Source organism: Tinamus guttatus, unplaced genomic scaffold (assembly GCF_059628265.1).
Source record: "Tinamus guttatus ecotype Peru unplaced genomic scaffold, ASM5962826v1 Tinamus_guttatus_pri_ptg000171l, whole genome shotgun sequence".
Classification (NCBI taxonomy): domain Eukaryota; kingdom Metazoa; phylum Chordata; class Aves; order Tinamiformes; family Tinamidae; genus Tinamus; species Tinamus guttatus.
In genome coordinates this window covers 2,366,428-2,380,186 of record NW_028288705.1, presented here as the reverse complement: position 1 = coordinate 2,380,186, position 13,759 = coordinate 2,366,428, and the positions used below count along the sequence as shown (strand labels likewise).

The following is a 13,759-nucleotide window of genomic DNA, read 5'->3' as shown; positions in this document are numbered from 1 at the left end:
AGCCAGCATCTAAGGAAAAAGGGAAAGTTTTCCAAAGCTCTTGTTCTCCTAGATTTATATTGCACTCTAATTTTGGCTAGTCAATGAAATGCCTGTGTATGAATCTTTACTACTGTGTATGTATCTTTATGCATGCAGCATTCACATAGGTGCAGGAATACATATGTTAAGTTTTAATTTTTATATAATCTATATAATCTATAATCTATAAAAACATTGTATATTTTATTGAAGTGCAGAAGACCTATTTTCCCATCTCTTACCACTTACAGCCTCTCTTTCATCCACATGGTTTGTATGAACGATATTTATAACAGAGTTGTTTTGATCTGATATAGCTGCAGTGAATTTACTGCTCTTCCAACCCAACTGTAACCCAAACTGACATGAACCAGAGGAATCTGCAGTTTTATTTGGGCTTTATAGGTTTCTGCTCACTCCCTTTTCTCATGACTGGCTGCGGCAGGCAGCTAAAGAAGAACCAAAAATCCTAATATGATAGATAGCTTGCAGCCTAGAGCACTTGCAAGCACTAGATGAATTGCCTCTTTGATCAAAAGTAAAGGCAATTTCCAACAGCTAATAATCATTTTGTCAAGAAAAGAATTTGAAGAACAGAAATTTTTGTTTACAAAAAAAATGCAATATTGCCCTATGTGTAATTAATATGCTCAGTGTTCACAAACAACATAGGCTGCGTGCAATGAATAGCATTACCATTTTAAAAGCACAGTTCTATTTTTCAAGAATTTATAGGACTTTAAAAAGAGAAGACCAGCATTTCCCCTTTGTTAAGGCAAAGATAAGTTTCTGTTCCTGTTATAATTTTCTCCTTATAACCACATATGAAAATGAATCTACTTGCCTAAACACTCTGAGTGGCTCAGAGGAAAGATAAATAGGATTTAGATTTTGCCCGACTAAGACAAAGACTATTCAGGCATTTACTTGATAATTAAAGCAGTTACTTTAAGGCGAGCAATTGGTAGCTACAATTAAATATAACATTTCTTCTAATGGTTTGGTTTGCTTTTAGTTTTCATAGGAATTTTTACAGAGTAATACTTTTTTTTTGCTGATTGCAAACAAACACAATTATATTGCAAAAGCAATAGAAAAAATCAACTGAAAATTCATGTCATGTAAGCAGTGTGTTCCTTTTCATCGAGTTTTAAGACACTGCAAGTTCAGCTTCTCTGAAGTACATGAATGAACTTGTAGGACTCGCACTCCCACTAAGTCACACTTGAATCCAATGCAAGATCTTTTTTCAGAATGTATCCAGATTTATTAGCAATCACCAGATGGGATCCCAGCGTAACCTCAGGGAAGAGAACTAATGGCTTTCCCATCGAGTCATATTTGGATACAATCCAGTCACTGTTAACATATTCAAATTCATTAGGAGCCACTGAATCCAAACCTTGTCTAACACAAAAAGATACTTGGGAAAGAGCACTTTGGAAATTATTTAATTTCCTTCCCTTGGCAAATTCACATTGCATTTAAAAAATGAATGAAAGCTGCAGGTCCTCTGTTTCTCATGCAGCAATTTCTAAAGATATTAAGGCAGACTACAAGCTGTATTCGTTGGTTTGCATTCTTGTGCTAGTGAGGTTTTTCACAGAAATAACCAAGTCCCAAATTGTACAGATTGTAAGTGAAAGAGGACATAATCTAAAATCCTTTTGTTTCAAACATAACTAGAAATATAATCTTCATTTTTAAAAAAAATTTGCAAAAAAAGGAACTTTTTTACAAAAGAAGAAAAGAAAAACTTTGCATGAAAGAACAACAAACGAAAACAAGTCTAGAGAGTTTAGCTAATTTGATTTTGAGCTCTAATCTCTATTTCCAGGTAAATCAATAGCAAAATTCCCTTTAATTGAAATGCTATAAATTTAGATACAACATAAATTAAATTTACTTCTATAGATTCAAGCAAATTAAATCTATATCTATCTTATAATTATTTCCAATCATGAATCTGTTTCTCCAACATTTATTTTCTTACATTTAATTTCATACTCCTCACCTTTAAACATTAGTCCATAAATTAGTTGAATCATATGATTGTTTCTGGTTTTTTTAACTACTGATGTTTAGATAATCAAATCTTGTTTTCCATGTCTTTATTAAATAATGACTCTTGTACAATGATTATCTCTAATTTTATGTTATCTTCTTTGCATGTTACTTCTTAAACTTTAAAAAAAAAATTCTCAGCCTCCACAAAAGTTGCATAAATGCAGGCTTTTCATGTAAGTGTGTCTTTTTTGTATGGGAATAACAAAATTGGTTTTGATACACTAATAAAAATAGAAGCACACTTTTTAAAGAATGTACAGAAAACAATTTTTGTAGTTCTAAGCAAATTCTAACCTAAGAAAAAAATATATTTTTTGGTGATCCTAAATGCTACTTTTGGAATAGAAAAAAAAAGGGGAAAAAAGGTAAAAAAAAGAATCTTAATTCTTCTTCTTCTTCTTCTTTTTTTTTTTTCTTTTACCATGTAAACCTGCTGGTTTAAATTATTGCACATCATTATATTTGGACAATGAAAACAACACAGGCATTTTTACTTGTGTCTGCTCAACTTCATTTTTTGGTTTCCCTGACATGGGACATGACTTGAAATCACCATGTGGAGATTTTAAAATTCAAATAGACCTAGAAAATAACATAGAAGTGTTCTGTTTCCCCTGGGCTCCTGAAATTTTCATTAAAATTTTCAGCTGATTGGAGAGACCACAAATCTGCACTTAAAAAACACTGTGAAACAAGAAAGAGTCTCGGGTCTCTTTATGCCCTTCTCTGAACAAGAGATATGTTTAGGAAGGATATGTATAGGAACTATATGGGAAGTTTTCCCATATAGTAGCAGTTTTAAGTGTATTTTTAGAGAATATCCAAAGATTAAGTGATTTTACCCTTTACAACGACACTCCTTACTGGCACAAAATATCTTAAAGCAATTCTAGCTTTTTCTTTTCTTTTTTTTTTTTCTCCTGGCAGTTGGGAAAAGGGTGACCTGAAAGTGCAGGAGCCTCCAAGGGCAAACCCGACACGGAGCCACTTCCCCCAGCGCGCTGCGTTTCCCCGCAATAAAGAACGCGCCGCCGGAAGGCTGGGATCTAGAGAAGGGAGTATAGGTACGCGCACTTAATGCAAGCAGAGCCGGACGCGCACAACAGCAACAACAATAGCAACAACAACAGCAACAGCAACAGCAACAACAACAACAACAACAACAGCCCCCGTCACGGGCGCTGCTACTGGGGAAGCCGCGCGCGACGCCGCCGCCTCCGCGGCCGCTGCCCACGGCGCCCCCTGGCGGCGAGAGCGCCCCCCCTCACGGCGGTGTGGAGAGAAGGAGAGAGAAAGGAGGGAGAAAGGAAAGGTACAAAGAAAAAAGGAGGGAGAGATAAAAATGAGAGAGAAAAGGAGAGGGGGAAGGAAAGAGAAAGAGAGAAAGGAGAGAGAAAAAGAAGCGATACGGAGGAAAAAAAGGAGAGAGAGAAAAAAAGAGAGGAGAAAAGGAGAGAGAGAAAAGAGGAAAAAAGGAGAGAGAGAGAGAGAGAGAGAAAAAAGGAGAGAGCAAGAGAGAAAGGAGAGACATAGATAAAGAAAAGAATAGAGGAAAAATGGAGGGAAAAAGGGAGAAAGAAAAGGGAGGGAGGGAGAGAAAAAGGAGAGAGAGAGAGAGAAAGAAGGACAGAGAGAGATAAAAAGGAGGGAGAGATTTAAAAAAAGGTTAAAGAGAGAAATAAAATATCTTTTCCCCCTCTCACCCAGCAGGGGATATAAGGCTGGAGGGCAGCCCTGACCCCATGGGTTAAGAAATACGAGTGCCAGCTACCATCATGTTGATTACCTCAGGGAGCAGGACTGGAGAACACTTTTATAGCAATTGATCTAAAATACTGGATGCATTAAGAGCTTATCAGATTAGTATTAATTTTAAACATCAAGTAAAATGATCAAAAATGTCTTTTAAAGAGATGGACAAAAATATAGGTTCATATGCATGGGTGTGTATGTATATATGTACACATACCATATACTGGAGAAATGGTTCCTAAAGTCCTTGGGTCACCAGAACAACCCGTAAGCTTCCTCAGGGATCACCTTACATCCTAGTCTTATACTCAAGGAATTTCTAAATTTTACTGTTCAGCACAGAGATCTTCCAGGCTACAATGAGCCAGGCAGCTGCTTGCACATGGACATAGTTTTGCAGCACTCACTCCCAAATGAGCTTGTCCAGTTCGTACCATTTTCACAAGAATTCATACGAGCCCAGTAACATTTAGGATAGGAAAAAAAAAACCAAAATAATTCAAATTACAAATTTCAAGACTCAAGGCAGCATAGGATATCTGTTGCACATATATATTATGAATTTAGCAACTTTCAGAAAAACACCTTGCACATGTTCAATATACCAGCTACAGACAGGTGGAGGGGTTACTTGGACAGGTTGACTGAGCAGTGCTGAGACAAGAAATGTCCTTTTGCTTGCTGAAGCACTGTCCCAAAAGCAGTATTTCTTCTTCAAGGAAGTAGTTTTAAAGGCTATAAAAAATCTACATACATTCTTTAGCAGTGTGGAAAGAAAATCAACCGCAATTAGAAATAAAAGATGAAAAATAAGTTTAGCAAACCAGGATGTAATCATAATCTTCACCATGTCCTTCACCACGGCAGTCAGAGTGCAAGGAGTCATGGTTTGTGCACTCTCAATATACAACCCCTGGATAAACAATCCTTGCATCCTTGCACAAGGCCCTCCGTACACAGTCCTCCTCCTCCTCCATCCCATGTGCCACTCCCAATATTTCAGAGCTTTTTTTATCTATATATGGTCGTCAAAATTCAGAGAGTGAGGCAATCGGAGCTGTGCAAAAGTCATCCTCTTTGTGCTCAGTCTCTTCCTTTTATTTGGATACTGTTGGCACGGGCAGGTGGAAACGCAAACAAGGCAGGAGCACTGGGAGGAAAGAAGAGCATAGAAGGAGAGGAATTGTCACAACTGCAGGGTTCACTGAGATTGAGAAGGTCATTTGTTCTTGAAGAGCCTTTCTCTGTGGCACTATCTGATGGCTCCGTCTTCCCCAGGAACCTGACACTTACATTGGTATGAATTGATGGCAAAACCCTGGCTGCAGCTGGAGAGGGCAATTTATAGCTATGGTTGGATTGCTCTAATCATCCCCACAACTGCTATCACTGAGCTGAGACCTTACTCTTGGAAGCGCAGATCGCTTTTCCTCTCTTGGAGTCCTGGGACCCTGAGGCCTTAACATCAGGTCAGTTCAAATTGCGTATCTTGCACAGGTCAGACATCTAAATTCCATCAAATTCAGTGGAACCCATGAGACAGTTTAGGCTGCAGGAAAAAAAAAGTGAACAGGCACTGTAATATCTGGACTAAAGCATAGAAAAAGGAGGCCTACTTTTTTTTTCTTTTTTGTTTTTAAGTGAGTAATCAGAGAAGCATTTTGCATCATGTGACCATTCCATTTTTCTTACAATGCCAGGCACCTCAAAAACAGATTCTATTCTATTCTATTCTATTCTATTCTATTCTATTCTATTCTATATTCTAGTCTATTATTCTACTATAAAATGTAAGCTTCAGCCACAGGTAAACCTTCAGATGATGTAAAGGGAAAGAACCCATTAAAGATTGTAGCTGACAGTATGCATCAAGCACAGAGGGGGCTGCAGGAAGAGCACAGACCTTACACATGTATTCTAAATTATAGCCTCTATTATAAAGCTTTCAATACGTACCAAGGCTCCAAAACCACTACGTGATGCATTCGTTCCCCACCTGATCTCCAGAAACCCTCCCTGTCTTCAAAATGTGGCGTGGTGTGGTGGCTGCCCAAAGGGACATTGCTGCAACAGCAGAAAAGGGGGCACACGAGAAGGTAGCCTCACATGCAGCTCTCTCCACGCTCCCACCCTCTCCGTCTATTTATTCCCAGTCTCACATTGCAGCTGAAAAAAAAAGGGGTTAAAAAGTGGTATTTTCAGTGTATTTCAGCTAGAGTGGTTCCTCAATCCCCATGACTACACAGTGTGGGACAGGAGGTATCACAGAGCAGGCATTAACAGGAAAGGCAGGAATTACACTCATAACAGGACTACTAACCCCATACAAGGCATCCAGGATAACTCACATAAGAACCAAGCCCCCCACGCTGTGTCAGAAAGTGCATGTAACGTCCTCTCAGGAAACCACCAGCAATCCGGGAACGTTCAGCCATCTCCTAATGCAGTTTTTATACTGTATACACATTTTATTCATATAAACATTTCAAGAAAAATGTCAATATTTAACTCTTCTTAACTCTTTTAGTTGTAGCATTTGCATACGCTGCTTAAAGTGGCCTGCAATATTTCCCCTGCCTTTCCTAGCTCTGTGAAGGACAGTTACACACAGCAGGGAGCTGCCAGTTGCAGCAGCAGGAAGCCTTAACAAAGCAGCTCCGTATTAGTGCAGAAAGGGTCTGTAAAAAGCCCTTAGCCAATGCCAGTTTAGTTATGTATGTCTTGACTTCTCTGTTTAATTGCTTGCCATTTTTTTTCCCTCCAGTCCCATGATCTCTAAGAAATTTCTCAAAAATAACAAATTGTGATATAATTAGAATGATGCCTAGTGTCAGAAAAAAAAAAAAAGAACCAACAAAAAAGCACTTTTGGAACTTGTTTAAACCAGCTGAAACCTCATATATTTAAATTTGACTTCTATTATAATGAAATATGGATTAGCCTTTTCCGTTAATTAAAAAGAATGGACTTGGCGCTGTAAAAAAAGGAGATTCAACAACTAAATGTTTGGTATTTACATTCAGAAATAGAACTGCTTAGAGAAGATTCCAAAGCAAACTCCAAAAAACTTACAATATTCATGTATATGCTGAAATCGCGGAAGGGAAAACTCCCCTGCTGCATCTCAGGCAGCCTCCGAAGGGCCATCCATGCTGCACCTTGAGCCGGCTTCCTGCTGTTCATCCGCAGCAAGACTTGGGCCTGGATTCCGGATCCCACCCAGCCGGCCCGTGACATCTGCCTCACGATGCCAGCTCTGATCTGAGCCTCCAAGAAGGACACAGGCACTAGACTAGCAGCTGTCTCCCAGCAAAAGCTGGATTTATCATATTCTTATCCTCTGCTCCAGCTCAAAATCAAACAGGATGTCTTAAAATATCTATGGTTTAAATGATCCTGTTTGACTTTATCCTGAACAGCATGAAGGAAATAGCTTACACAGCTAATACTGATTCAGCTGATGGAAAGAAACTGCTGGACAAAAGGAGAGCTCCGGGTTCTGCCGCCTGCAGGATTCGAGGCCCTCATCTGCACGTGGAGGGGCAGATCGGTAAATCTGTGCAACAGCACCCAGTGACAGGCCATAAAAGCAGCAATGTAGGAAATATTCAGCTGCCCACATCATTTTCTATCTTATGGGAAGAGCAGAGTCAGAACTGGAACAACTCCAGAGAGGAGAGATTAAGGCAAGGCCGGCACTGCAGGACTTGATTAAGATGAGACACAGGGTAGGGCCGCGCACCTGAAGAAAGCTGACTGGCTAGAGAGGATTGCTGTTCTCCAGCAATTCAGAGGATTAGCGTTTTCTGCCTGTTCTAGGCATTTTCTTCTTCTTCAAGGAGAAAAAAAAGAAGTCATTTTGTTAGTTTATCTCCTCAGGAAAAGCAGTTGGTTTTCCGACAGACTGCTGCTTCAAAGCAACCCGATCCACATATAAGATGTCGAAATAGCTCTGTCCTCACTCCACAGACAGAAAACAAACATGTTAGTACTCATTCCCAAGGTGTTCCCCTCCCAACTCCCAAAAGCACCACGCACATGCTCAGCAGAAGAGCCTGTTGCACTGAACAAGTAAAGAAATAAACTGATTGCTTATTCCATTCAATTCCAGTTAAAAACAGATGAACGTATTCTTTCATGTTAATTTTAAAGCAGTACTAGCTAAATGCTAACATTTCATATTGAAACCCAGTCATCTTTACATGGCATGGAAATATTTCAGGTACAAAAGTTGTTAATGGCACACAATTTATTAAGCTTTAGTCTACACATTTTACTGAATCTCATCAACCAGCAATGTATGTGAACACAGAAGTATCCTTTCCCCGCCACTCAAGATTAAAAAAAAAAAAAAAAAATAGAAAACACAAATTTTAAGCCAACCTGGCAGATTTTTAGTGTTTTTTCTTTTTTTTTTTTTTTTAAGCACAGTATATGGCAGCACAATTGTTTTAGAAGGTTAAATTCTATTTCTTATGCGCAAGTTATCCCAACAAGCGTACCCCGTTCCTGGGCAGCTACAGACGGCAGCAGCCCTCTTGGACAAGGCTGTAGACAGGTAATGCACAACAGGTATCGACTGAGGGACCCTGAACGGGCAACACGCTGCAGGGCTGGCACTGTAATTATTTCCATCCTTGGAGTGATAGACAGTTTAAAAACACTGTCTTTTGAGGTAACTGATTCCTGGATCTGTCATCACGTGTTACTGCCAAAAAAGCTGCAACCAAGTGTAGCTAATCACGTATAAATGGCATCTGCTATGTAATGAGGCAATTTTTTATGCCAGGTCCAAATTGTAAAACATGATAGATGAGTACCAGCTTAGGAGGAATACAAGGCTACTGAAAACACACATGGAAAAATAAATTCTCATTTACTTTACTCAGAAAAGATTTTATTCAAAAATCACCTTTTACAATCTGTGCACTTGCAGTCTCTCGGATATAAAAAGATCAGACCAGTTTTTACTTTCAACTGTCTAGATCCTATTTGAGTTGCCAATAGTAGCAAAACTATCTTTGTTTAAACAACCTTCTCTGAGAACCGAAAAAAGCAAAATTGTACTGACACTTCTGACACTTTGTCTTTAGTTTTACAAAAAGAAAATTACACGGAAGTCAAAACCAGGGCTTCATGAATGATCTCTTTTGAGTCACATATTAAGAGCTCGCTTTCATTAATTACCAGATGTTAAAAACAACATAGATCAGCACAACAAAAGCAATTTTACAGAAGACTAGCGGATGCAGACAGTTTATAGAACTTTGTGGTAAAATAACTAAAGCATAAGTTATATTAACAAAGGCTACAGTACAAAGACCATATACAGTTTCATTATTTTTATGATTTCCTCAGCAGTTTTAGTTTCCACATTACAAAAGATGAAGACCCTCCCCATTCCAGAGAGCAGATAACCACAGATTCTTAGTCTATTCAAAGGCACTTTTTTTTAATCTTTTTTGCTATCATGATGGGCTGGCCTAATAATCTCTTCAAAAGTTCATGCAACATGATGACAAATTACATCCTCCTCCCCCTCCAAATCATGTACTTATCTGGATCTTTATTTTATAATTAAACCAGGCTACCAGGCTAAGCCTTTGGCCAACTTTGCTTTCTTTTTCCCTTTAACACGTTGTGCCTTGAGCTTCTTTTTCTGCCTAGAATTCATCCATATTGGGTACTGTCCATGCTGGTCTAGAAGAGTTTTTTTGTTTCTTTTGTTATCTGTGTCCATTTTGCAGTCATCTGAAAAAGAAAGAAATTTATAGTCAGTAAAATACATGAATCAGCTTAATAGAAGCTATTTGTTACTAGATTCACAAACATGATAAAAATGTCTCTATACACAGCACTATTTGTATACAAAGAGCTGAAGGCTTTATACATCAAAAGTGCTTTCCAAAATAGCACAACTGCAACCAGGAACTTCAATAGCTGATAATATGAAGAATTTCCCCTGAAGGCCCATGTCTGGGCAAAACACCTTATTCTTTAGCCTGCCATCTGTTCCAATACTGTGTGTCTAAAAACATTGTGTGTGGTCTCCATCAAAGGCTGCAACCATCCAGGAAGCCATAAGCTTACTGAAACGTATGTACAATTAAACACTTTTTATGATGCAATGTTAAAGATCCATCAAAATTCTGAAAAAAGAAATTAATCTGAGCGGGAGATGAAGACAGGTAAAGAGAAGAATACAGAGAAAAGCTGAATACAGTGACAAATATAATACATGAGCCAGTGAATCAACATTTAACTCAAATAAGCAAGCACAAGGTCAAGTCTAACTAGGGTAAAAAAAGGAGGTTAACCTCTAGGATCAGGAAGACTTAATGTTATGGTCTCTTCTGAGAGATCAGCTTGCTACCACTGCATCAACTGCATCTTTCAGTGAAACAAGGCTCTGAGGGAAAAACCCTGTTCATAAGTATAAAGTTGGACTGTACTCTGCTGTTTCATTTCAAATTTGTTTGCAGACCTTCTATCTGCAACCCCACCAGCTCCATCAGGCACTTGCACAGAGAGGAAAGAAACAGGACTCTGTAGTGCCTGTCTGATGCTGGGAGACAAAGACCGGGGGGGTAAGACCACACAGGCAACACACTGTTTCAATAGAGGAAGCATGTCAGGAAAACGTGGAGCAGGCAGCCTAGAGCAGCCTGCACGCCAAAGAGGTGCTCCGGAGCCCTAATGCAGAGACGCAGATACTTCTGGCCAGCAGAGAATCCGCACAGGGGCCCTCTGCCAGCTGCCACAACCAGAGGTCAATCTTGCAAGGGACAGGAGGCACGAGAGTCCCGCCTCCAAAGACCTCTTGAGACATCAGAGAAACACAACACAACGCCTTCTCAATAGCGTTGTTTTCCAAAGGTCCTAGAAGGAGAGATGGGCTGCGCCAGACCAGACTGCCACATGCTGGGAATGGGGCTAACTCAAAGACAGGGGAGGGAAATTTGGGCAGATGTGGAAAATGCCAAGGCAGTGAGGACTTCTACTGCTCATATAAAGTGCAATTAATTGGCAGTTCAGAGCTAAACTATCACAGTTCTTTCTCTAGTAAGAGCAGCTAAAGGAAGGATCCATGATACCAAGCACGTGTGAATAAAAAGCATCAGCATGCGTTATACCATGCAAAAATCTGTTGAATGTAAAAGCAGCAGCTGTCTTCTAAAAGCAGTAGCCAGCTTCCCAAAGAAAGCAATGACTAACAAGGACAAAAACAGTCTATAGTAGTGAACCAGGTTGTATAAATATTGGTTTGAGATTCCTTAGTGCAACTTTTTCACCATACTTTGCAATCTCAAGGATGCTGTGGAAATCAGAAGCAAGAAAAAAAATACTGAACACAAAGGACGTCCAAGGACATAAAGAAAACCCACCAAATGGGTGAAAGAAAGAAAGAAAAAAAGGACAAAAGAGGGAAAAAAAAAAAAAAGCTTTAGAAGTGGAAGCAGCTACTAGCAATAGATTCAGGTATGATTATCTTGAAAGATAGATGCACGCCCACAAAGTTTTAAAAGCAACTGCAAAACTGTTTTTGACTGAAGGCAGATCTTCCATCATTTTTTTTTCTAATAATCTAAACTGAAAAAAAAGTATGTTGTGTAAAACACCCTATAGTATCAAGAGTAACACAAGAACATTACCCTAATGTACTTTTTTTTTTTTTTTTTGCCAAGACATTCACGCATCAGGACAAGGCTTCTCCTTTGGATCCTTCAAAACATTTTGCAACAAGGTATACTTCCTTTTGTCCAGAAAAGCAGACATACCTCTAAAAGAGGACACGGCTCGTGTAGGATGCAGTATTTTTGAGGCTGCTAACCCTCTAAAAACATTGTGTGGAACTGGCCACTGTGTACAAAAGTTACCAGCAGACATGGAAGGGGTGTAGGAATGACAAATTGACAAGCATTTCCTTTAGAAACAAGGCTTAAAGATGCAGGTATTTCTTCCAGTTGATAATGCTCTAAATCATTTTGGAACTCCATTTGAAACAATCCTGTAAATAACAACTTTTGCATCTGGTTTACAAGACATATCATTACCATAATTTTCTATTTCCACATCCAATATAATTTATAGGCTCTTCTACTCAAAATCACAACATTCCCCTATCTTTCCCAGGCCCTGAACCACCGACGAAACTGTCTGCAAGACTGATAGTAATTGCTAGCATTATTCCAAATTCTTGCTGAGATGATTCAACTACAACATCTCAACAGACCTCTGCACCCCACACAAAAAGGATCCCACAAAAAATAAACCAGCAACACCACAACAGCTTAAACGCGTAAGTTGGGGAAGAAGAGAGTAAGACTGATTTAGTTTGAAGAGAAGTTTCAACAAAGGAAGATGTCTTTTCTGGTTCTTGGCTGGTACGCAGCAATTTAAAACCTTTGTTTCCACTTAATCTGGACCACTTCTTTATGGACAACAGCCTACACAATGAACACAGAAAGATAGCCATCAATGGATAAAGCCAATCTCTCCAATCCCATGTGCGATGTAGCTTTAATCGGCATGCAAAAATGGGGTCCCTGCTGCCCTGACGGTAAGATATTATTTTTAAAAAAGAATCACTCCATCTTCCTTAAGATCTGTACAAAGAGATCTCAGTTTTAGACCCAACTTTTTAGTGTTCCTCATAGACTGTTAAGGAAGTTGTCCTATTTGTAGCTTAACAGCAACAATTTTTTGCTCGGGAAAGTGGTGCATTCTCTTTCATGAAAGGTCCTGAGAAAGTGATGCTGACCCTGGGGCATCTGCTGCTTCCCGGACGAGGCCCGGCAGCTTCGGCACCACCAAGTGACACCACGACTCACCCGCCTGCTCGAGGACCTTCTGCGGGGGCAGGACAGTGGCCACCTCCTTGACCTCCTCCATGACCACGTCCGCATTGGTCCGCAAGATGCTTTTGAGCCGCTCCAGCTCCTTGGGCGCGTTCTTCTTCCTCTTCTCTGCCCGCATCTTCCTCTTCCATTTGCTCCTCAAGCTCTTCGCCATGCCCTGAGGGGGGGGGGGGTGCGGGGAGGAAGAAGGGTGAGGGCACAGGGCCGGACACAGCCGGAACCCCCCTCTCTCTCCCTCCACCGGAAATGCCGTTAAGGCTGCCCCTCCCCAACGGTTCCAACGGTTCCAACGGTCCCAACAGCCGCTGCACGCGGTCCCCAACTCACCTCAGCCGCGCACGAGGCCCACCCCACGCCAGGCGCCGCCGCTGTCTGCGCATGCGCGAGCCGGCGCGGGCCTGACGTCAGCGGTAGCCACGTGACGAGGAAGTCGCGGAGCTCCGCCCTCGCCGGCCTGAGGTAGGTACCGTAAATCCCCGAGTGAGACGGCACGCGCTGGGTGCCGTATTTCCTTGCGGCGCGGCCTGCCTGCATAGATGACGAACAAACGATCGCATCCCCTGCGAGGGAAAAAGGGCACCTTTGTCGGTGGCTACTTCCACACGTTTCCTCACAAAAGAGCAAATTCCGAAGAGAAGATTCCAAAAGAGGAGTCTTCACATTGTTTGCAGACCGCTTTTGTCAACAAGCCCCAGTAAAAACTCTAGCGTGGAAAGTACATGCAGCCATGGACCATCCTGGCTTTCTCCAGCGGCAAAAACACGTATCACTCATGTGACAGGGGAAAGGCAAGCAAGAATTCACAATTTAACCTAAGCAAAAAATATTTTTTTTACCCTGCCTGCCATTCCAGGATTTCCACAGGCTGGAAAGCACCAACAATTGCCATGCTTCTGCCCGATTAGCAGGTACTTTTGGTTGCCAATGGACGCTTTACATTTTTCATTCTCAGCCCCACTGAAGTTCTCCCCTTCACAGAGCTGCAAGAAAAAACTGAAGGTTTTCCATTTTTTATTGGCAGATAATATATGCAAGTTGGTAAGAGGCCAGATTCCATCTTT

At 40.6% G+C, this 13,759-nt stretch overlaps 1 protein-coding gene across 1 annotated transcript; it reads right to left on the bottom strand.

Moving 5' to 3' along the window:
• Positions 1 to 9,423: 9,423 nt before the first annotated feature.
• On the bottom strand, positions 9,424 to 13,078 carry LLPH (LLP homolog, long-term synaptic facilitation factor). Its single transcript, XM_010217381.2, has 3 exons — positions 13,026 to 13,078; positions 12,672 to 12,855; positions 9,424 to 9,591 (listed from the first exon to the last, which is right to left on the bottom strand). The coding sequence occupies exons 2-3, from the start codon at positions 12,850 to 12,852 to the stop codon at positions 9,428 to 9,430; spliced, it is 345 nt and encodes a 114-aa protein (XP_010215683.2). The 5' UTR covers positions 12,853 to 12,855; positions 13,026 to 13,078; the 3' UTR covers positions 9,424 to 9,427.
• Positions 13,079 to 13,759: the final 681 nt, after the last annotated feature.